This window comes from Callithrix jacchus, chromosome 1 (assembly GCF_049354715.1).
Source record: "Callithrix jacchus isolate 240 chromosome 1, calJac240_pri, whole genome shotgun sequence".
Classification (NCBI taxonomy): Eukaryota; Metazoa; Chordata; class Mammalia; order Primates; family Cebidae; genus Callithrix; species Callithrix jacchus.
Genome location: NC_133502.1, coordinates 28,662,557 through 28,683,344, shown reverse-complemented (window position 1 = coordinate 28,683,344; position 20,788 = coordinate 28,662,557). Strand labels below are relative to the sequence as shown.

General features: G+C 49.0%; 2 protein-coding genes across 11 annotated transcripts in view; one reads left to right on the top strand and one right to left on the bottom strand.

The window, feature by feature from the left end:
- Positions 1-16,655, bottom strand: part of CUL4A (cullin 4A) — a 57,944-nt gene extending 41,289 nt beyond the window's left edge. For 2 of the 8 annotated variants that reach the window (XR_013521372.1, XM_035294657.3), the window contains exons 1-3: positions 16,348-16,655; positions 14,844-14,959; positions 7,590-7,693 (exon numbers count right to left, since the gene is read on the bottom strand). Coding sequence is in view for 7 of the 8 variants with exons in the window: in XM_035294657.3 (XP_035150548.1) it covers positions 7,590-7,657 (68 nt within the window). In the remaining variant the exon portion in view is untranslated. Of the gene's footprint in view, positions 1-7,589; positions 7,694-14,558; positions 14,650-14,843; positions 14,960-15,163; positions 15,327-15,699; positions 15,847-15,945; positions 16,211-16,347 lie in introns of those variants that run through there. The other 6 variants (XM_078335282.1, XM_078335201.1, XM_035294658.3 and 3 more) reach the window with 6 other exon arrangements.
- PCID2 (PCI domain containing 2) overlaps positions 16,265-20,788 on the top strand; it is a 28,485-nt gene continuing 23,961 nt past the window's right edge. For all 3 annotated transcript variants that reach the window (XM_002742547.6, XM_078335842.1, XM_078335738.1), the window contains exon 1: positions 16,265-16,356. In XM_002742547.6, the coding sequence (XP_002742593.1) occupies positions 16,321-16,356 (36 nt within the window). In that variant the 5' untranslated portion in view covers positions 16,265-16,320. The remainder of the gene's footprint in view (positions 16,357-20,788) is intronic.

Genomic DNA, 20,788 nt, shown 5'->3' with positions numbered 1-20,788 from the left:
TCCCAAGGTAATGGTGTTAGGAAGTAGGGCCTCTGGAAGGTGATTAGGCCATGAAAATGGACAAGCCTCAAGAATGGGGTTATGAAAGAGACTCCAGAGAGCTTCCCACCTCTTCCAGCACATCAGGATGCAGAGAGGTGCTTGCTGTGAACTAGGAAGTGGGGCCCCACCAGACATGGATCCTGCCAGTGCCTCAACCCTGGACCTCCAGCCTCCAGAGCTGTGAGCAAGAGATTCCTGCTGTTGATGAGCCACAGTCCACGGTGTTTTGTTACAGCAGCTCCACTGGACTAAGATAGACGAGAAGTTCAATTATGGATCTCCATATCTCATCACCGACATGCACTCAGCCTGCCTGAGCTGCCTTCCCTTCCCGTGGCTGCACCTGCCCCTTGCTGCTCCCTCTCCAACCTCCCTTCCCTGTGGCTGCACCTGCCCCTTGCTGCTCCCTCTCCAGCCTCCCTTCCCTGTGGCTGCACCTGCCCCTTGCTGCTCCCTCTCCAGTCTCCCTTCCCGTGGCCGCACCTGCCCCTCGCTGCTCCCTCTCCAGCCTCCCTTCCCGTGGCCACACCTGTCCCTCCCGCTCCCTCTCCAGCCTCCCTTCCCGTGGCCACACCTGCCCCTCGCTGCTCCCTCTCCAGTCTCCCTTCCCATGGCTGCACCTGTCCCTCCCGCTCCCTCTCCAGCCTCCCTTCATATTCTGCTTCCTTCCCTGCCAGATGCTTTCAAGTCCCTGCTAGCAGAAATACACCCAGGCCATAAATGCCTTGGGGCTGGATGGCCAGACAAAAGGCTCCGCTTCACAAAGCGCAGAAACTGAACATAATCCCACAGCGGGGGCTCCTGGACATGGTGACTGGCCTGGTAAGAGTCGGCCACTAGGACTATTTTTTAAAAATAAAAAAAAAGGTTGTATGATTTTTAGAGACAGCATCTTATATTCCTAGGCTGGTCTTGAACGCACGGTCTTAAGCAATCCTCCATCTCAGCCTTCCAAAGTGCTAGGATTACAGGTGTGAGCCACTGTGCTCAGCCTGTTAGGACAAAGTACAGCCAGACAGGAAAATGGCTCAGGTTCAACTTCTAGCCTCAATGAAAACTGACATGAACTCTCATCCAGGTACCAAATTAGGAACACTTACTTTGACTCTTAGAATATACATTTTTAGGAAAAGCCTCAAAAAGTAGTTTAGGAAAAAGAAACCAAAATCTGGGCTTCCAGAGCAAGTGGCATGAACCTGGCATCCCTCAGGTTCACACAAAGCTGAGAATCATAAATGGCTACAATCTGTTTTATGGTTTACAAAACACTCTTCACGTCCACTCTCACTGAACCTCCCCAACCTTGTGGTGCAGGCATTGTTCCCTTTGTACAGATGAGCAAAATGGCTGGTCAAAGTGGACACAACGTGAACTTCTCAGTTTAACTCTTCTTGATCAACCGCCTGTCAGCAACACAATACTGGCCAAGCCAAGGGACTTCTCTAGGTCTGTTTCTGCTGTGCGCAAGACACTACATACTCAGAGCCGACATAAGGTGGTGACAACATCCTCAGCACACAGAAAGGAGGAAAACGCCATCAGTCAAGTAGGATGCACAAATCAGACAGGGGCTGGAGTCTCAGGGTGGCAAAGAGTGGCCTGGCAAGGAAAGAGCAGCAGGGAGGGTTGGGTGCCAGACAGAGCCTGAGGAGGAATAAAGGGTGCTGCGGACAGCTGAGGGGCTCTCAGGGGGTGTGCATCCTCATCACACCAAGAAGTGCTATGACCACAGCTACAAGCCTGGCTAAGACAGCTGACTCTATTTTCTCTTGAGGCTTTGCTGAATTCTCAGGAAGCACGGCCAGAAAATTAAAAGCAGACAGTTATAGCAAAGACCTAATGGTTGAATGGTTAACAGGTTCCTCTGGAAGAACTCTTTTTAAATTGTGCAAAATTATAATGGCTCATTATATTAGGAAGCTACAGAAACAGTCTGGAAAAAAACAACAACAAAAAATCCATCACAGGTACATTGGACAGGCTTCAAGGAACCCAACAGCCATCCTGCAGCTCTGACTCCAGGAGCTGAACAAGAGCTGCCGCTTGGACCCGCCAGCAAGTCTCTGCTGGCAGGGAGACCACACCAGCCGAAGGCGGAGCTTTGTTTCAGGTTGAGGCTACACAGATCCTTTAAACTTAATGGGGTTAAACTGATGCCAGTCAATCTGACACCATTGGGCAGCTCAGGTGTTGTGAAGATCAGAGTTCCACCTGGGGCAGTATCTTGTTACGATGGAAAGGTCCAACGTAAAATGTTCACTAAACGAGAAAGACTTTCTCTAAAATAGCTCTGTAAAATCAATATAGATCCTCAGTAACTTTTTGCTATTTCCCACAGAAAAAAGTACAAAATGGTAAGCTAAAATCACAGTGTGGCATTTACTAAGTAAGCTGCGGTCTTCTCAACATCAGAATCAATTCCAAATTCTAGGCTGTAACAAATAGCCATGATGTGCAATTCCAGGATGTGAGACATATAGACACAGTGAGAGTCTGTCAACAGCATATTCTTGAAATAGGTTTCAGAGAAGGGCCAATCTTAGTTAAAAGATTGATACAGCATACTGGGATGAATCAGGCAGGTCTTCAAACAGAAAACAAAATCCAATAGCAGAAATGCTTACACCATTGAAAAAACCTACCCATCGTATCTATAATTAAAAAGAAAGTAAAAAAGACAGTGCTTCTTTCGGGGCACAAGAGGGATACAAATATTTTCTACGCCTGGTTATCCTGCTTCTGCCAATTCCAGGGAGGAATGACTCATCGGCTGCCTCTATCCACAGACAGGCTGAAAGAGGACAGGCCTACGCCGACCCTCATTCATCTGCATAGCCCATGAAGGCAGGGGTGCTGTTCTGTCCCCTCTGATCTGGCTGAGCACTAACAGGGTAGGTAGAAGCTTTCGTTTCTTCATCTAGAAAATAGGGTCAACAAAGGTAACTACAGCTCAGGGTATTGTGAGATAGAAAGCAATTTGTGAATGTGCAGAGCTCGGCCTACTGCCAGCAAGCGCTCCGAACACGGTATCTGGTCACATCTGTGCCTGTGAGAACAGGCACAAGGTCTTTCTAAGGAAAAACAAAGCCTGCTGTCATCAGTGCGGATCATACAGGCATGCTCACAGAGGAAACTGGAGCTTCGCGACTTCCCCAACAGCCAAGGCTCCCCTGCTCACTCCCATGCCCTTCCCTTCCACTGACCACGCTGCTCTTGTGGTGTCCACCACTGCCTGGCATTGTGTAGCTGACCAGAGCTGCAATGCTGTCAAGGTGAACCAGGGGAAGGAAAAATGTGAGTTTCATCTATTGTTACCTACAGGTTAGATTCTGAGGACAGCTGGCTTGACATTTTCAAAAAGCTCCCAGTGCCCATGCAGCCTGGCTGGGTGGCAAGTGGTCCCGCACCATGTGATCTGGGATGTGCAGCAGCTGCCTGTGGCTCAGCGAGTGTGCAAGCGTGTGGGTATGAATGGCTCTTATTTTGGGGAGCGACGTCACCAAGAACAGGTACCTATTTTGAAAGGGACAACTAAGGGCAGAATTTATCAAACACCTGAGACAAGAAAATGGACGTGGTGGACCAAGATGCGAGTGAAGGACTCAATTCCACAAAAGCCCCTTTTTCTGCCTGCGCATCTGATGGGTTTCATCTGTAATCTGACATCAGCATACGATCAAAATATAACCAGCATAGAACATTACTGAAATCTTAGAAAGTAGTTACATTAAAGTACTGGAATATCCCAGAGGCAAAAGAAATCCGAATATGCAGACCTTGGATATGCCCTGCTACGTGGGGATCTGAGCATCTGCCATCACAGGAACACTTCGCCATATGAGGCTGGGTTGGGTCACAACTCTCTTTGAGGGCAGGACCCATGCCACTCATTCCTGTCCCTGGTCCCCAGTGCACAGTGTGGAGTTGGACATAAACATCCATGTTCGCTAGGTTAATGTACGCATGCAGCAGAAAGCCTTCATCATGGTAACCTACACTCTCTGGTCTCATCGCACCTTCAGACTCTACTTACCAGCCACTAAGCCAGTTGCCATATTAAACTTGCCCCTCGATTCCCACAAGATGACTCTCCAGGTTTTCCTCTCGCCTCCCTGACACCAGCCCTTGGCCACCTCCTCTGACGGCTCTACTCACTTTTTTCTTTTTAGGGATGAGGGTCTTTCCCTGTTGCCCAGGCTGGAGTGCAGTGGCACAATCTCAGCTCACTGCAGCGTCAACCTCCTGGGCTCAAGCAATCCTCCAACCTCAGCCTCCAGAGTAGCTGGAACCACAGGCATGCACCACCACACCTGGCTATTTATTGCCTAGGCTGGTCTTGAACTCCAGGGCTCAAGTGATCCTTCCACCTTGGCCTCCCAAAATGCAGTGCTGAGATTCGAGGCATGAGCCACTACATCTGGCCACTCTGCTCATTTTTCCTGGCCAATTTCATCTGTGTCTGTGACCACTGGATCTGTGTCTACAGCCCCAAATGCACATCAAGCACCTCTACCCCAGTGCCTCCTCACCTCCTTCAAATCAATGTGACCAAGACAGACCCTCCCTGCCTCAAACCTTGTCTGGTTCATCCTTCCACACCAGTCGGATCCCTTCCCTCTAAACCATAAGAGGTTTGCTGGCAGGATGCTGCCATTCCAACTCCATGGTTTTGCTGCCCAGTCAGTCAACTGACCCCTCACACCACAAGGCACACACACAGGCACACCAACTTCTTACAAACATAACCCAGACACTCTGTGCCTGAACACCTCAGATGAATCTCCATCTTCAGATAAAACCTTGGCTTCTTGGTTCAACAAAGGCCCTCCATAATTCGGCATCCGCCTTCCTCTCGTTTTCCCCTTTAGGGATCCTGTCAGCGGTCAACTCTCCCACGTCCAGCAGTGCACCTGGCTCTTGTGCCCAGTATGCTTCCTCAGAGCCAGCGATTGTGCCACTGGCCTGTGCCACCTCCTCATCCACCCTTTAGGACGTGGCTCAGACGTCGTCCATCCCTGCAACACTCCCTTACGCAGGTGAGCTGGCTACTCTTTCTTCAGGGCCCAGGAGCTTTTCTGAACCTTTGAAAACCCTTATCACAGCACTTGTCAATGCTTATCTTGATGCTTCTGCCATCCCATTTGGCTCTAAGCTCCAAAGGGCCAGAATCCCATTCTACTCAAATTTATTTTCCCAGGGCCTGGTATTATACTCAGCACATGACCGATACTTAAAAACATGTGCCTACCCAATGAAAGGCTGTGGTGTACTGGTCTCTATGTAAACTTATCTTATCATTCTGCCAGAGTGACCTCCATGAACAATCTAATTCTGGTTTCTTGCTTCAAAACCTGTGAGAATGCTGGGATATTGAGACTGGAGCCCAACTCCTTGACACTATCCACAAAGATTCTAATCCAATCTGCACCTCAGCATCACAGCCAAAGGGCCGCCAGCTCTCTGGAGTGCTAGTTGTGCTGCTGAGGATTTCCAAGGCACCCTCCACGCTCTGCATCGGTGCCACATCTACAGGTGGGCGGACCCTCCCCACCCTTCAAGGGCGTCTTCTCCTGGAGGCTCTGCCCCAGCTGCCTCACACGCCACCACTGCTGGCCTGACTCAACAGTTCTCAACTCAAGATGTCTCATGACTAATAAGGCCATTTGGTATGGTGGTGTTTTCTTCTTTTGCCTTTAATGAAATAAATAATTTTTGTAATCATGGTTTTGCCATTGCACCAGGAAAACATAGTTAATTCTCCTGCCTCTCCCAGAGGCCTGTAACTTCTTGGAGGGTAGATATCAGGCATGGTGGTCACTTCCATTTTGTGGTGCCAGTGCCATAGGCAGAAAGCAAGCGCTTGTGCAGTGAGTGAACTGATGACAACCCACAGGGTAGCAGTAACTGGCAGAAGGATAATTTGTTCAGGTAATCAAATGGCAGTTTTCAAGTAAATTGAGACAGCAACTAGAATAGGAACAATTATCACCTACTGACTCACCAATGCCTAAGTCTTTGGAGAAGGCTTGGGCATCTGCTAAAGACTTCCCCCAAGCCTAGGAGTCAGGCCACTTTTTGGATCGAAACATACGAAACATGGGTTCCTGGAAGCGCACTGCTGAGCTGTGGCCCTGGGGCGGGGCCTGCTTCTGTGCACCCTCACAGGTGCCTCCTGAGATAAGATGCACTTTGGCCAGGTTCCAGAAGGTTGTGTGTGGTCACTGATCTCTTGAACAAACTCGTGATCTTTAGGAAAAGGCTTTGCTGGAAAACACTGCAGAGGTGTATTTACAGAAGCCAGCACAAAAGAACTGACGCTGACTTCACTCACCATCTGTGGGGAGCGCTGTGGAGACTGCCTAAACAGAGCCCTCTCACCTTGCATTTCAGCTTCCCTGCCATGTGCTTCAACCCCAGCAACACCAGCTGCTGCAGCTTCCCCAAGGGTCCTTCCAAGGAACTCAGATGGTTTAGTTTCCCAAGATCAAGGAGATGGGGGAGCAGAAGTTTCCTTGAACTAGAAGCAAATACCAACTACCTAATTTTACATATAAAGAAACGGAAGCCTAGACAACTCCAATCACAAGTAGACTTTCTGCAACTATAAACTCTACTTTCTAATTCCTACCCAATGAAACACATGGATAGCTATAGTAATGGGAGGAGGCTGGGAAATGAGACTGAGTCCAGATTAAAGGATTTTCTATAGGATGCCAAGGAGCCCAGAGACCCCTCTGTAGACAACTGAGTCACAGCTGGTGCGGCAGCAGAATCCCGAGATGCCCCTGCCCTGTCCCTACATGGATGATGCCTCGCATGCAACTGTGAATGAGGCTGTGGATACACAGGGTCATCATTCATTGACTCAGTTACAGTTTACATCATATAAGGCCCTATCTAAGCAGGCCAGAGTGGCAGATTCTCCTGCAGGACTAGAAGCAAAAGAGTTGTGCTGTGAGAATAGAGGCAAGGAGCTGCACGTGACCACACGTAACACAGGAAGGAAAGCAGGGCCCTCAGTCCCACAGCCACAGGAACTGGCTTCTGCCAACTGCCTGCCCGTGCTAGCGAAGGACCTCACCTCGGGTGAGGCCCCAGCCTGGTTGACACCTTGACTCTGCCCATGAGACTGAGCACAGAATCCACTGAGTCCTGCCCAGCCTTCTAAGAGACACAACCATGAGCTGATAAGAGGCTGTCTCCACATGTCACCAAGTAGTGGGAATTTGTGACATGTCACAGAAGGCTAATGCAGATGGTATTTATTAGAATAAAGGATACTCAAACTTTAAGACATTTTTCAGAACTTTTCCTAAATACTTCAATCATATCCAATAAGTAGACGTGGTTTCCCTTTAATTCAGATCAACAAAATACTTTAAATGGCAAATTTTGCTTAAAAACTTACCATACTGAGTCATGAAATAAAAGAGCACTTTAAAGCTTTTGTTATAATCTTAAGGATACACATTAGTTATTTATCGTAATGTTCAGTTTTAAAAGACTTAGATAATGAACAGAAACTTTATGAACCAAAAAAAGGATATTCTCTAAACGGAAGGATCTGTGCCTGGACGTGGTCTTCACAGGCCTGACGCAGCTGCTTGTAGAGCATGGGGGAGACTTTGTGCGAACAAAGATTTTCCACAGCCTGCAAACAAAAGGAGCACATAAATTCCTCAGTATGAACAGATTGGTTCTTTAAAAAACCCGACTGTTTACATAGCTGTAATCATAACAAAAAGGCACGCCACCCGCCCCAGTACTTACAGAATCTACAAATACATTATTTATTATGGCTAAGTCTGGTCAGAGCTGGCATGGGGGTAACAACAGTTAATGTGGCACATGGCACCTCAGGCCCCAGGCGGCTAGTTGGCCTGCACCACTTCTGAGCATATGGAAACTTCCGAACAGGTTTGATCCTCACATGCCTGTTTCTGGGTGCTCTGATTCCTGAGCCTGAGGTGGGGTCACCGGAGCATGTATGTGTTTAAGTTCACCTTGATGATTACAAAGTGAAATCAGGGCTAGAGAACCAAGAATATCTCTTCCCTCAGCGACCATCTTCTCACCAGGAAGGAGAATAACAAGATGGGGCCCCAGTTCCCTTCACCTCCCCAGGGCAGTCATTCCGTCCACACTGAGCTTTGTTCTGGATGACTCGGGCCAGACTGTATTGTTTCCTATTTACTTTTCTGCAGGCTAGATAGATGTGTAATTCACTTCAGTTTTGTCTTAATTAAGAAACATTTTTTTTTCTGTGAATATCCCCAATACAAGAAGAAACCATTTTTTTTCTTTTTTGAGATGGAGTCTTGCTCTGTCACCCAGGCTGGAGAGCAATGGCACAATCTCCATTCACTGCAACCTCTGCCTCCCAGATTCAAGCAATTCTCCTGCCTCAGCCTCTTGAGTAGCTGGGATTACAGGCATGTACCACCACGCCCCACTAATTTTTGTGTTTTTAGTAGAGATAGGGTTTCACCCTGTTGGCTGGCCTGGTCTCCAACTCTTGACCTCAGGTGATCCGCCCTCCTTAACCTCCCAAAGTGTTGATTATAGGTGTGAGCCACTGTGCCCAGCCGAAACCATTTTTTGAGGCAGAAAAATTTTTCTTACAATATTTCTACTCACCTCAAAGAAACAGTACTTGCACATTCTCACCAGTTCTAATAAAATTTCCTTTCAAATCTCATGTACAAAACCTTAATCTCATTCAATTCAAATATGAAATACTATAAACAGAAATGTGGTTTTTCTACTAGCAAGTTTTGAACCAATATGGGGTTCAAAAAAACATGGGGATATACAGAATAAAAACACTTTAGATAAATAATCTGAGTGTGATTTGAATACAATAGTCCCCCAGGAAAAAAGGTAGATTAAAGTTATAAAGCTATTCATTTTACTAATACTTACAAGTATTAATAATTCCAGTATTATAGGAGAGCTGCTACATACTGTATTAACCAAAGTTAAATAAATACAGTAATTACTACCACATAAAATACATGCATATTTACAAAGATCAAAAGAGAATGTGGAATAATTATAATCCTGTTTTCTAACAAGCTTAATATCCACATAACAAAGAAATACAAACTTTCCCCCTACATTTTGTCTTACTGTAGACATAAGGAATTCCTACCCACATTCTGTATTTCTTTTAATTCCTTTCTCAAACTCTTTAATTCCATCCCTTTGGATTCCAAGTCTTTATAATTTGGTCAAAGATCTGTCATCTTTTGTATCATCTTTTGCTGAAGAAAATGTATTTTCTTCAGCAAAAATCAAGATAAGCTTAGTGGTGTATATCCTTCATAAACAGTAACGGAGGACCATTTTCTGGATGTTTTAATTCCTAAACTAAGAACCAATATCCATAAAACCATCTTTTCCTGGTGTGGCATATCATTGCTGAATATTTTATAACCCACTCTTCCTACTATGTGTCCTATTTGGTACATATTTACTATTTATATGAGTCATAATGTAATTTATCTTGCTTTTAAAATTAAGAATTTAGGAATCTCTCAAAATAAGTAGCAAGTCCTGGGTAACCCGGGTTTGCTGTAGGTGCTGAGTCAGGACTGCCAGCTTCATGTTACAGGCACTCATCACTGGAAAGGCGACAGCCTTTGTTTCTCTCCGTCCTGCCAACTCCTTGCTGGCTGGAATGCTGGAAGACTTTTTTGTGCTCTTATAGAAGCAGCACAACATAGGAGTCACCCCTCCCCGAAATAAATTTTTGAGACTCAATGAGATTTAGCAACACCTCTCTGGAGGTATAAAGCAACTAATCAGATGGTACTGTGTGCTTCATGTTGGTGCCCTCAGGCCATCAGAATTTTAAAGATTCAACCCAGAGAAAAGGAATGTAATCCAATGATCGGAGGTGGAGAAGCACCATTTGCATTCTACTGCTCTTAGTATCAAGATGCTTTCCTTGTATAAACAGCCAAGTGAGAATTTGTGTCTATCTTCACCCAACACTGTGTCTCCTCACATCACAGCTACTTCCTAACCAACAGGTTCATCAAATGATTGTATTAGCTCAATATGCACATCTATTTATAGTGTCATGCCTGGAGCGAACTCACTGCTACTTAAACAAAATGCTCTCTGCCGACAAGGGCAATCCCTGCTCTCAGGTGTGGAAGACAGAACAAAGACGTCCACGGGGCTGTGGGGATGACCTCCACTGCCACATGGTATGCAACCCCATAGTCACAGAGACCTCCACAGCCACATGGGATAAGGCCTGTGTAGCTGTGGAGGCTCCATTCCTACACTGGGTCTGTAGCTTGGCATGAGGGAAGAATGCCGCCGCATACAAAGGACTAACCACTCCCCTTCACTGACCATTATCACCCAGTATCCAGATGTCACAGAGACGACTACTGTGTGACTCAACAAAGACGGCCTGGCTTTCCTCAGAACTTGTATGTCAGCTGGGTGCAGTGGCTCATGCCTGCAATCCCAGCACTCTGGGAGGCCAAGGCAGGAGGACTGCTTGAGTCTCAGAGTTCCCAAGCAGCCTCGACAACCTGAGGAGGCCACTCCTCTCTCTTTTTTTAAAGGCCTGAGAGATTTGTTTTTATGCAAAAAAACAAACAGCCCAGACCTAAATCAATACACAGCCTTTTTAGAAATGCAGTCTTCAGTTTTCTGTTGCTCATTCAGCTACAAGCAGGACTAAAACATAGACACAAGACACAGAAGATCCACTTTCTTCAGGGAGTTAGTTATTACAGACCTAAATTCAGGCCGTTCAAGGGAAAAGATGTATGCCTTCACAACATTCTCCTCTACCCATTACAGAAGGAAAATGACAAAAAGAAAAGAAAAGTACCAAACAGAAACAACAGGCCAGCTGAGGCCCACACAGTGTAATCAACAGGCCTCCTGAGGTGTTTAGAGTGAGACTGAGCAAAACGAAAACCAAACACTAAACCAAACCTTGCAAACTTGGGTGGGTGAGAATTGGTACTTTCACATAAGATTCTTTAGCAAAGTATACACCACACCACCTATACAAAAACTTAGAATTTATTTTGAAACACCAAGTCAAATGTACTGCCTGCTTGATTAGAGATCAGTAATTTCACATTTACTTTTCTTACCATTTCTACCCTACTTGCTTCCAGTACATCTGAGGTAGCCCATGCTTCAGACTCTGTGACAGGTCAGAAGCCCACCTGTGTGTGGAGAGATGACCAGCTGCACGTGCTCACAGGTGAGTGAGTCAATTGATTCCACAAGTCCCCTGGTGGGGCGGCACCTCCAGAGATGCCCTTAGAATTTGCAATGTTTCATTCCAGGAGGAACCAGTGACTGTCATTTTGGGGTTAGCATTCCTAGTTCTCAGGGTTTCGCGACAGACCCCCAAGGCACCTGCAAACACTGTTCGTAACATCTACAGTGATTGTTTTGTGAGACCTATCACTACATACAAGGTGTTGCAAAGTACTTCCACCATTTTAAGTAAAAACAATGAGGCAGCAGATGACGGACAGCCAAATCTCCAGGAAAACAGTAGGAAGAAGTCTTAGCTGTAAGATAGCACATTTTATTAAACCAAAGACCTATGAGCGTTCAGGTGGGACTCTTGTTTCTGGTCAAGACAAAGTAAAAGAACTATATTAACTTTCTGCCTGAAATAACCAAAAAATCAGACAAAATATACAGAGCAACAGTTTTTGAAGCACTGGGTACTGGGCTAGAAAGACAGTGACTCTCAGAAGAATGAGAGGCAAACAGGCCCCAACTGCTCAGCTTCCTGCATGGAGAGCTTCCAGGCTGTGATGTGGGGGCCCTGAGTGAGTAGCTGGAATAGGTGTGCATCACCCCACTGGGCTAATTTTTAAATTTTTTGTAGCGATGGGGTTTCACCATGTTGCCCAGGCTGGTCTCCAACTCCCGGGCTCAAGTGATCAGGTCACCTTGGCCTTTGAAAATGCTGGGATGAGCCATTGTGCCCAGCCTCTCAATATTGTTAAGAAATTAACTCTCCCACATTAATCTATAGATTCTATATACTATCAATCAAAATCTTAGCACAGTTTTTTTGTAGAAATTGGCTGATTCTAAAATTTATATGGAAACACAAGGGACCAAGAATAGCCAAAAACCTGTGCAAAAGTGTGAAGGTGGAGGGCCAGCACACTTGATTTCCCAAGTCACTCCACCTACTGCTACATGATTTTTGACAAAGGAGCAAAGGCAGATCAGTAGGGGAAAAGAGGCCGAACAGCTCCACATTGACAGGAAAAACACTGATTCTGGAGTTTTTTTCTTTTTTTTTTTTTTTTGAGATGCAGTCTCATTCTGTTGCTCAGGCTGGAGTGCAGTGGCATAATTTCGGTTCAATGCAATCTCCAACTGCAGGGTTCAAGTGATTCTCCAGCCTGAGCCTCCAAAGTAGCTGGGATTACAAGTACCTGCCACCACGCCTGGCTATTTTTTTCTATTTTTAGTAGACACAGGGTTTCACCATGTTGGCCAGGCTACTCTTGAACTCCTGACCTCAGGTGATCCACCCGCCTTGGCCTCCCAAAGTGCTAGGATTACAGGTGTGAGCCACCAGGCCTGGCCCTGACCCTAGATTTATATTTCACAATATATACAAAAATTCACCCTACATAGATCAGAGAACTAAATGTAAAACCTAAAACCCTACAATGTCCGGAAGAAAATATAAGAGAAAACTTTGTAACCTTAGATTAAGCAAGATTTCTTAGATACTGAAAGCACAATCTATAGAAGAACAAACTGATTCATGTGACTTCAAAACTTAAAACTATTGCTCTTCCAAGGACACAGTTAAGAGAATCTAAAGACAAGTTCAAGACTAGAGAGAAAGTATTTGCAAGGTGAAAATCTGCCATCGGACTTGTATCTAGAATACATAATACACTCATGTACTCAAGAAAACCAACCCAATAAAAATGAGCAAAATATTTAAATAGAAACTTCGTCAAAGAAGATAAAGAACGGCAAGTACAAGGATGCTTAGCATCGGAGGGAAATGCAAACTAAAACCACCACACACCTACCAGCACAGCTAAAATTACAAACTGAGAAGACCACAGGCTGGCGGCAGCCTGGAACTGGAACTCCCATACACGGCTGGGAGAAACACAGAAGGGGCAGCCACTTTGAAAAACAAGGACTTCCTACAAAGACAAACATACATTTTCCACAGGACCCTGAGAACCTACCTCTAGTATAGAAGTAAGCAGAACTCACCTGAGAGGAATGAGAATATATTTCCAAACAAAGGCTTATTCACAAATGCTCACAGCAGCTTTATTTAAAACAACCCAAGGCTGGGCACGGTAGCTCATGCCTGTAATCCCAGCACTTTGGGAAGCCAAGGCAGGCGGACCTGAAGTCGGGAGTTTGAGACCAGCCTGCCCAACATGGCAAAACCCTGTCTCTACTAAAAATACAAAAAATTAGCGGGATGTGGTGGCAGGTGCCTGTAATCGCAGCTCTTCGGGAGGCTGAGGCAGGAGAATTGCTTGAACCTGAGCAGAGGTTGCAGTGAGCGAGATCACGCCACTGCACTCGAGCCTGGGCAACAAGAGGGAAACTGTCTCAAAACAAAACAAAACAAAACCCAAAACATGGACACCCAAATGTCCATTAACTGGTGAACAGATAAAACAATTGTGGTACACCCATTGTACTCGGTAATAAACCACAATCACACTGTGTGTGCATGAATCTCAAAAGCACTGTCCTAAGTGAAAGAAGCCTGATAAAAAAGACGATGAGGTTCTAGAAACGACATTTAGATAAGGTTCTAGAAACGACAAAACATGTCACTGTATTTTGTCCCTTGGGGATTGCCAAGGGCTGGAAGTCAGAGGAGAGGACTCACTGCAAATCTGGTCATGGCAATTTTGGGGGTGGTAGAAATATTCTACCATTCTACCAAGAGGGGCCGGTTACACAACTGTATTTATCTGTTAAAACTTCTTGCAGTACACATTATATGTAGATTATACCTCAAAAAAGCTGGTAAGAAAACATAATCCACTTAGGACAAAGAATGGATGTGTGTACACCAAACTGCCTAACAGTAGTTTTCTTTGGGTGGTAGGATTATAGGTGATTTAAGTTTTCTTTTTTGTAATTTTTACAATGCAGTCACTTGCATATCCAGAAAAAGATTTTTTAAATGCAAGCCTGTTAATAGGAATAATTGTATGACACACTGTGCCCTAAAATGTAGATATTAGACTACTTAATGAACGTTGTCTTACAAAAAGAAGATGCCAGAAAAAAAGTACGCTTGTAAATGAAATCTCCAAGCAGCAAAATGTACTTTTGGCCATTTTCTGCTACTTTAGAAACAGAACACCATCACTTTGCATTAAATGCTACAAAATCTGACTATCTTAAAGGCAACATTAATCACAAAACACAGTAGAGAAAAAAAAACCCACACTGGGAAGTGACACAGTAACCAGTTTTACATGTAACGAGAGAAATAATTTGCTGCATACTTGCAAAATATGAGTCACGTGGCTCCTAGAAACACACCTCCTCCTCTTCTGTAATGGGATAACTTTAAATATCGTTCTAAACAGCTTAAGCCTGAAAACAAAAATTCCACCACGGCAATAAACAAGACCACTTGTTGCCTCTGGGGCTCCCGGCCTGCGGAGGAGGCAAACGCCCTGCCTTTCCGGCTCCCGGGCGAGAGCCTGCTACGCTCCGGAGCGGCCGCCTGGCCGCGTCTGCGTCACGCGGGGCAGGACCGGCGCCCCCAGCCCCGGCCGCCGCCTCACCTGGTAGAGCTCCTCGAGGTTGTACCTGATGGAGGTGCTGCTCTGCACGGCCCGCACCGCCTCGTGCAGCTTCCGCCACGTGTCCTGCGTGTAGTTGTCGGGCAGCCGGGGTCTGTCTGCGGGGCGAAGGGAGAGCGGGCGGCTCAGGGCGCGTCCCAGGGGCCCTGCGTCGCCAACCCCCGGCCCGGCCCGGCCAGCGCCCCGGCCTCCGCGCTAGCGGGGCTCGCACGGATCTCGGTGCCTCCCCCTCCCGGGGCGGGCGGCATCTCGCGGGGTCCCTGCCAGAGTCGCCCGGCCCTCGGCCCGGCCGCCGCACCCACCTCGGAAGTTCTTGATGACCAGCTTCTTGGAGCCGCCCGCACCCCCCGGCTTGGCGGGCGCTGCGGCCAGGGCTGCGGGCTTGGTGAGGCCGTTGGTGCGGCCCACGAGCGCAGAGAAGCTGCCCTTCCGCGGGGCCTCGTCCGCCATGGCTGGGCCGGAACCGCCGCGCCCCGCCCCGAGAGCCGCAGCCGCCGCCGCCCGCCCCGGTCCGCGCGGCCTCCGCCCCGGCCTCCTCGAGCGCCCCGCCCCGCCCGGCCCGCGTGCCCGAGCCCAACCGCTGCCGCGCCCGGCTTCTCCTGAGGGTTTAGGGGCGCGCGCCGGGAACCCCTCCTGAGCGGCCGGCTCCCCTCCTAAGGGCTTCGGACACCCCCTCCTGGCTCGGAGGCGCGCGCCCGGAACCACCCCTCCTGAGGGACTGGGACCCCTGAGGGCTCGGGGACAAGCGCCAGGACCCCTTCATGAGGGATCAGGGCCCCGCTCCTGGCTCGGGGGCGCGCGCCGGGACCCCCCCCCACCCCAAGATTGGGAGCCCCACCACTCAGGGCTCCGGAACCCCGTCCTGGCTCGGGGCGCGCGCGCCGGGGCCCCCCTTCTGAGGGCTTGGCACCCCCATGCGGGACTCGGGACCACCTCGAGAGCTCGGGGGGCACGCGCCGAGACGTCCCCCGACTCCTGAGGGCTCGGGAGCGCGCGGCGGAGGCACTTTAAGAGGCCTTGGGAGCGCGCGCCATGTCCCTCCCCTGCCCCCCCCGCTCGGGCGCGCGCGCCCCTAGGCCCTGACCCAGACGCGCGCTGAGCGTCCTCTGCGGCCTCGTTTTCACAAGAGGCAGTCGAGGGGTCAGCGCAGTGAAAAGCAGTTTCGCCGTGGGGCTGTCCTTGCCACTGGACCCCTAACCCCTCAGCCGGGGCGGGCTCAAACACACAATCAGAGCCGTTGGCGTCCCAGCTGAGAGGACGGGGGCCCGGCAGAAAGACCCGGGGCCCCCTCAGCCCGAGCGCGTCGCCGAGCCGGCCCCCGGGTTCTTCCTCCGGAACCACCTGCGCGCAGGCGGCGAGGCCGGGGGCGCCGGGACCTAAACGGACCGAGTGCCGGAAGTGACGCCAGCTGGCCCGCCTGGGGCGTCGGTGGTGGCGCTCCCCGTTCGGCGGCGCTCCCATGGCGCACATTACCATCAATCAGTACCTGCAGCAGGTGGGTCCCGGCCGGGCGGTGCGCGGAGGCGTGGTTGGCCCTCGGCGTGCTCCGCGTGTCTCCTGTTGCCTTGCACCCTCAGGCCTCTTCCTTCCCCGCCCCGCCACTCCTTCCTCGTCCAGGTTCCCGCGAGCCGAACAGCGGCGGCAGGGGCTCGGGAAGGCAGCCCTGGGTCTCCCCTGTAGGGCCGCCGTGGGCGGTGTCCGTGGATCGCGGAGTCGTCGCAGTGGAAGTAGACGCGGGGCCCCAGGTCGCTGCCCTCTCTTGCTGGCAGGTGTGGCCGCGCTCCCAGGGGCTCTGAAGGGCCTGCGGGCCTTGGTGTGGGCGGTGCTGTGTCGGAGGGACGTCCAGCAGGCGATGGAGGGGCAAGCCCGAGGCTGTGGCAGTGCCGCAGGCCGGGCTCGCACTCCGGGTCTTCGCTGCCGTTAACCTTCTCTCTCCGAGCACAATGCATGCGCCACCACGTCCGGCTAATTTTTTTTGTGTTTTTAGTAGAGACCCGGTTTCACCATATTGGCCAGGCTGGTCTCGAACTCCTGAGCTTGTGATCCATCCTCCTCGGCCTCCCAAAGTGCTGAGATTACAGGCATGAGCCGCAGCATCGGCCAATAATTTTGCATTTTTAGAAGTTACGCGTTCTCTGTGGACCACCCTGGAGGGCGTGAGAGGCATGCAGCAGCCACAAGAAAGTCTCCCTGGGACCAGAAGCAGGGAGCATCCCCTCGTGAACCAGGCCTGAGGGTGCCTCTCAGAAGGTGCTCACTTGGAATGTGGCTGTGTGGTCCCATTGAGAGCTGAAGTCTCTGCAGCATGACATGTTAACAGTTGGCCAGGTGGCTGGGCTGCTGGGGGTCCTGTGTCCGTTGTGGCACCAGTCGCAACTTTAGGGGTTGCTGGTACTGCCTGTTGCCATCCCTGCTTTTCCTCTTCACACCCCCAGCCTTCTCACCATTTAGTCATTGAGGCCGGGGCTTTGATAGGACCACTCTTGGTACACATTCATGCCTGCCAAGCAAGCTGGGGCTCTCCTTGGGTTCAAGGCCCTGTGGCACTGAGCCCTCCTCCGGTCAGGTCACACCTGGGACACTGGGTGCAGCCCAGGTGGATGTGGCGGCGTGAGCTGAGGATGTGGCTGTGGTGACATCACCCTGCATGTGTGTGGGGACCACTCTGGGGGGGGTCACAGGCAAAGGAGGGTGACCAGTGAGTGCCCCCAGCAGGGGTCTCCACCTCTCCTTGGAGGGACCCGGTGTCTAGACTCCAGGGTTTGATCCCTTCGTGAGCACTGTGACCCCAGTGCGTTTAGTCATTGAAGTATGCTTCCATTCCACAGTGCTTGCTCCAGTCTGGGACTCAGCCCTCAGTCACCCATAGGTTTCCTTTGCAGAGAGCTCTGGAGCCCTTGGCGACGTCAGAACGTCATGCTCAAGTGTGACCCATGACCAGAGTCCTGATGTTAACCAGAGCAAGGCCTCTCCTCAGGCTCCTGGGGCTGTGCCAGGCCCTGGGTGTGGGAGTGTTAGCACAGTGCAGGACCCGGTGTGCTTCCAACCACAGGCAGGGGTGCATGTGGGGGACTCTTTATTGTGAACCTCACGGCTTGGTCAGCAGGCTCCAGAACCACTTTGTAGCCAGACACACCTTAGTTGAGCATGCTTGGAGTCTGTTGGGGCTCCCGTGGCTGGGCTTGCCCACAGGGTACAGAGAGAGCCACTTCATGTCCTCACTGGGGCTAAACTGACTAATACTCGTTTTCTTGGAGGACTTGCAGACCAAGACCTGGGCAGGATCCATAATTCTGCCTTCTAGCTCAGGGCCAGCTACTGATGGGAGGGCAAGCAGGGAAGACCCCGTGTGCCTGCCTGGCCAAGGCAGTTGCCTCCCTCATCTTTGAAGGCGCTGTTCCATTGCCGTGGTCAGGTGACCTGGAGGAAGCCGCAAGAGGCCCATTTGGAGCTGAGCACCAGTGCGTTCTTGTAGGGTGTGGTCACAGGACACTGGAAAGCCTCCTGCAGAGGATGGGTGGGTGCCAGTGTTGGTCTTCTCTGGGCCACCTTCAGCTTGTTGATGATGATCAGCAAATGCAGTGTTTCAAATTGCAAAATATTGATCTCCAGCATGGTCATTTTAAAGAGGAAACCTAATTCCTTCCCCTAAACAGTTGAGGATCTTAGTATCCATCTATCTACTGTTTAGATGAAATTCCTAAACCTGTGGACAGGGCTATGAAGAGAAACTTGGTTTTCGTGACAGGGTTTTCATAATACTTGGGCCCAAGTCATCTTGCACCCATTTGTGACTTTGAAAATGTTAGTGAGGAGGTGGGATATGATGTGACCTTGAGCCGCAACCTGTGATCTTGCATGGACTCAGGCAGGAGAGGGCTGTCTCTGAATGGCTGTAATTTTCCTATGAAGGCATAAAACCTGTGAGCACAGCCTGGTGGTCTTCAGATGGCTTCAGCTGAAGAGAAAGTTCCTACTCACCTCCAATCCAAATCCCACGGGACTCTCACTTCCCCTGGTCTGTGTCTGTGTTCCCTGTTCTTATGACTGTGGTCCTGGTGACACCGACCTACCCACTGCACTCACAAGCAGTTCAGGATTAGGCCCCAGTGCCACCAACAACATCTACTCAGTGATGTTGAAATTCACGGTTTTTTTTTTTTTTTTTTGTAGTCTTTTCGTCCTTAGAATAAGGAGAGTCAGATCCCACAAAGTACTGTTTTCAAAGGTTACTTAACATTCTTTTTTCTGATATCCATTTAGGTTTGTATTTTCTTTTGTCTTAAATTTTAAGGTTTGTCTTTCCATTTTATTTCCTGAATGGGGTTGTAAGTAACTGTTATATAAAAAGGTGTGCTCAGAAACTTCCCTTCTGTCTCAACTCATCCTACCCACTCTCTAGAAAGATGAGCATTTTCATGAGATTCTGCCTTCTCCACCCTGTATTTCCTTTTGGGATGTGCATGTGACACATGCATAGACATAAACACACATATTTTTCTTGTTTCCTTCATTCTTACACGAGGCAGCACCCTATACATACTCTTTTACAACTTGCTTTTTTCACTCAACTGTATCTCCTAAAAATTATTCCGCGTAAATTCATAGAGATCCTCCTCATTTTTAAAAAGTGGTTGCATGGCTGCCTTAAAGTAGATGTTTCACGGTATATTCAGCCAGCCTCCTGTGTCCAGTGTTTCATGATTGCGTGTAACCAGTACAAGTATCTCCTGTTTCTAGTCGTAAGTCCCTGGAAGTGTGATTACTGTTTCAAAATGTCAATGCATATGTAGTTGGATGGAATAGTCAAGTGGGAGATTCCTTATCGTATAACGTAGACTTCAGTAAGGCGGTGTCAGCCTCCCAGTCATCCCCTGAGTTGAACCCTGGGGTACGAGGAGTTGGACTCCAGTGTGATGTCCCGCTGGCATGTGCCTCCCTTTCTTCGGGGTATAGACACTTGTGCACAGGATTACTTGTCAGAGAGTAGGTAATTGCTTGCTTTAGTAGAATACCAATTTCCTACAAAAATTTTACCCCAATTTACCCCACCACCAATGTGTGAGCCTTCTAGTTGCTTCATGTTCTTGGCAACACTTGATGTCATCAGCCTTCCTAGTTGTAAGTACCCTGGTAGGTATTAGAGGGATCTCACTGCCTTTCACTGATGGGTGGCAGTGTGGAGGCCTCTGCCTTTCACTGATGGGTGGCAGTGTGGAGGACCCTCCGCCTTTCACTGATGGGTGGCAGTGTGGAGGACCCTCCGCCTTTCACTGATGGGTGGCAGTGTGGAGGACCCTCCGCCTTTCACTGATGGGTGGCAGTGTGGAGGACCCTCCGCCTTTCACTGATGGGTGGCAGTGTGGAGGACCCTCCGCCTTTCACTGATGGGTGGCAGTGTGGAGGACCCTCTGCCTTTCACTGATGGGTCGCAGTGTGGAGGACCCTCTGCTTGTGCTTTTTTCCATTTGCACATCGTTGTAACATCCCTGCTCAGTTTTGTGTGGGCATAAAATGTAAATATTTAATTTTATCATAGTTTAATTACACTGTATCTGAAGCTTTGTGCTTATCTTTTTGCTTAGTTAGAATTTTTATGTCTTTTTTTATAAATATGATTTAAAACATATTTGCTTTTCTAAATACAAAATGTCTGTCGTGGCAGGAGCTAGATAGGGCGAAAGGCTCTCGGGTCTCCCAGCCCCATCCACGGTCCGCACTCAGCTGGCATGGTGTGCTACGGGCCCTCGTTCTTTCCTCTGCTTACATGTTGTACGTAATTTTTCTGTTCGTTTTTCTCCCAAATCAAGTTACACGGTTATATTGTGGACATTTTCTCATGTTATTACATGTAGATCTATTTTATTCTTTTTATCAGTAGCCAAGTATCCCATTGTATGAATGTGACAGTCTATTTAGCTATTTTC